We start from the raw sequence: 3,499 nt of genomic DNA, 5'->3' as shown, positions 1-3,499 counted from the left end.
CAACGACAGCAGCAGCACCAGCAACAACAACAACGACAGCAGCAGCAGCAGCAGCAGCAGCAGTTCGTTGCCTGCTGATTTATTTGCTTTGCGTTGTATAACAGAATATCCGCAGCCTTTTGCTGCTCCGCCTCCTCTGTTTACCCCCGGGCCTCAGGTGTCTGCACTTCGTTTGTTTTTTATTTTATATTAATCAATTTATATCGGCTGCTGCTGCTCTTGCTGCTGTTGCTGCTCTTGCTGCTCTTGCTGCTGCTGCTGCTGTCTCCGTCTCCTGTAACATCTTTCCTGCTGCTGCTACCGTCTCTGCTGCTGCTGCTGCTGCTATTTGCTGTGTCTGTTTTGTCTCCTTTCTACTGTTGATAGTGGTGGTGCTACTCTCTCTTTTGCTGCTGCCGCTGCATCTGCTGCTGCATTTGCTGCTGCTGCATTTGCTGCTGCATTCGATATTTGCTGCTGCTGTACTTGCTGCTGCATTCGATATTTGCTGCTGCTGCACTTGCTGCTGCATTCGATATTTACTGCTGCTGCATTTGCTGCTGCTGCATTTGCTGCCGCTGCATTTGCTGCTGCTGCCGCTGCATCTGCTGCTGCATTTGCCGCTGCTGCATTTGCTGCTGCAGGTTTTAGAGCGTGTTGCTGCAGTCCCTGTGCTCGTCGTTGGTGCTGGAGGCCTCGGTAGGCTGCTTGCTTTTATATATTTTATTTATTTTATTTATTTATTTTATTTATTTTATTTATTTGTTTGTTTCTTATATATATTCGTTTCTTTTCCTGCTGCTGCTGCTACTGCTGCTGCTGCTGCTGCTGTTTTCTTAAGTTGCTGCTGTTTGCTGCTTTAGTGGGGCCAAGTGCTGCAGGGGTGCTCTTCCTTCTGCTGCTGTTGCTGTTGCTGCAGCTGCTATTGCTGCTGCTGCTATCGCTGCTGCTGCAGTTGCTGATGCTGTTGACATTGCTGCTGCTGCATGCATTTGTTTATGTTGCTGTTTGAAGTGTGCAAGGCCCCGAAGCTGTTTTATATTCGTTTGTCTTCTGTTGCTGCCATTGCTGCTGTTGCTGCTGCTGCTGCTATTTCTGATGCTGCTTCTATCTCTCCTGCTGCTGTCTTTGCTGCTATGTTTGCTGCTGTATTTGTTACAATCTATGTTGCTGCTTTTATTACTGCTGCTTTTGCTCTTGCTGCTTCTATGATGACTGCTGCTTTTGCTCTTGCTGCTGCAATCATTACTACTACTACTGCTGCTGCTGCTGCTGCTGCTGCTGCTTAAAGGGTGCGAGGTTTTGAAGGGTTTATGCGTGAGCGGGTTCCGCGAGCTGAGTGTAGTGGACGGGGACACCGTATCTTTGTCTAATCTGCACCGCCAGTGTTTGTTCAAAGAGAAAGATATTAATAGTCCAAAAGCTTTTGCTGCTGCTGCTGCACTCAACAGCAGATTCGCTAACTTAGGAGTTAAAGTCAAGCCGTAAGCCCCGTATGCATGCAGATATATTAATCATATATATATAGGTATATTATGTATCTTTGCTGCTGTTGCTGCGGGCGCTGCTGCTGCTATTGCTGCTTCTGTTGATATTGCTGCTGCTGTTGCTGCTTCTGTTGATGTTACTGCTGCTGTTGTTGATGCTGCTACTGCTATCCTTCTTGTTGCTGCTGCGGCTGTTCATGTTGCTGCGCGTGTGGGTGCTGTTTCTGTCGTTCCTGTTGCTGCTGCTGCTGCTGCTGTTGCTGCTGCTGCTGCTGCTGCTGCTGTCAGTTACTGCTGCCGATTGCAGGAGAAAGGCATTCTGTTTTTAAAAAAATTTAAAATAATTATCGGCTGTCTCGACTGTGTGGAGACCCGAAGATGGCTCAATGGATGCATGCATCAACTCGTGGGTTTGCTGCTGCTGCTGCTGCTGCTGCTGCTGCTATTGCTGCTGCTATTGCTGCTGCTGTTGTTGCTGCTGCTGCTGCAATTGCTGCTGCTGTTGGTGTTCCAAATGCTGCTGTGACGTTTGAGCAGTCCCCTCTTGTGCTGCTCGTACCGCAAAAACCGCTGCTGCTGCTGCTGCTGCTGCTGCTGTTGCTGCTGCTGCTGCTGCTGCTGCTGCAGATAGAGCGAGATAGCTCAGGTGAAGTTGATTTAGAAAAGGCTTGCCTCCTCCTCGATGGAGGCAGCGAGGGTTTAAGAGGACAGATGAGAGTTTGCATACCTGGCGTCTCCGCTTGTTATGACTGCGGCATAGAGACGCTCGCACCCCCAGTCAGTTGTTTATCTTTATCTTTATCTTTATCTTTATCTTTATCTTTATCTTTGTCTTTGTCTTTATCTTTGTCTTTATCTTTGTCTTGGTCTTCTGATTCTGACTCTGGTTCTGCTGCTGCAGCTGCTGCTGCTGCTGCTGCTTCTTCCATTTGCTGCTTCGGATGCTGCTGCTTCTGCTGCATCTGCTGCTGCTGCTGCTGCTTTTGCTGCTGGTGTTGCTGCATCTGCATCTGCAGTTAATCCTGCTGCTTCAGCTGCACATGCTGTATCTGCTGCTGCTGCTGGTGGTGATTCTGCTGCATCTGCTGCATCTGCTGCTGCTGCTGCTGCTGCTGCTGCTGCTGCAGGTGACGTATCCGCTATGTACGATCGCCACAACACCTCGCCAGCCGGAGCACTGCGTTGGTAGGAAAACTATTTATCCTACAAGGGTTTAGGGTTTAGGGTTTAGGGTTTATATCTGAGGGTTTGTTTAGGGTTTAGTAGGGTTTAAAGTTGTTTCCTAGGGCTGTTTAAGGGTTTACAAGGGTTCATAAGGGTTTATAAGGGTTTCTAAGGGCTTATAAGGGTTTATAAGGGCTTATAAGGGCTTATAAGGGTTTAGGGTTTAGGGTTATCTAGGGTTTAGGGTTATTTAGGGTTATTTAAGGTTATCTAGGGTTATTTAGGGTTATTTAGGGTTATTTAGGGTTATCTAGGGTTATATAGGGTTATTTAGGGTTTAGGGTTTGTGTTTTCAGCATATTGTTTGTCGGTGTTGTGGCCCAAAGAACGGCCAAACGAAATTTTTGTAAGAAATTCGTCGCCAGCGTTTTTTGCTTTTTATTTGCAGTGTATCAAACATCTAAATATATATATTTATATTTATACGTTTATATTTATATTTATATGTTTATATTTATATATTTATATTTATATTTATATATATATGTATATATCTAATATATGAATAGGTAAATATAAATATTAAATATTATTTGTGTGTTGCTGCAACAGGATGCAGATAAATCTGCTGATATATATAAATATATATGTATAATAATATAAATATAAATAATAATATAAATAATAATATAAATATAATATAAATATAAATATAATATATAATTGTTTGTTGCTGCAACAGGATGCAGACAACTCTGCTGATATATATATATATATATATATTATATATATAAATAAATGAATAATAAGAGCAAATATAAACATAATAATAATATAAATATAATATAAATATAAATATAAATAATTTA

At 43.4% G+C, this 3,499-nt stretch overlaps 1 protein-coding gene across 1 annotated transcript; it reads right to left on the bottom strand.

Annotated features, from left to right (window-relative positions):
* Positions 1-2,209: 2,209 nt before the first annotated feature.
* On the bottom strand, positions 2,210-2,470 carry EAH_00059790 (hypothetical protein; the record flags this gene model as incomplete). The annotated part of the gene is made up of 1 exon (XM_013397136.1): positions 2,210-2,470. One exon carries the CDS (start codon positions 2,468-2,470, stop codon positions 2,210-2,212), a length of 261 nt encoding a protein of 86 aa, XP_013252590.1.
* Between the last annotated feature and the right edge of the window lie 1,029 nt (positions 2,471-3,499).

Source organism: Eimeria acervulina, genomic scaffold, assembly GCF_000499425.1.
Source record: "Eimeria acervulina Houghton genomic scaffold, Eah_scaff1437, whole genome shotgun sequence".
NCBI classification, from domain to species: domain Eukaryota; phylum Apicomplexa; class Conoidasida; order Eucoccidiorida; family Eimeriidae; genus Eimeria; species Eimeria acervulina.
This window is presented reverse-complemented; position numbering and strand designations above follow the sequence as displayed.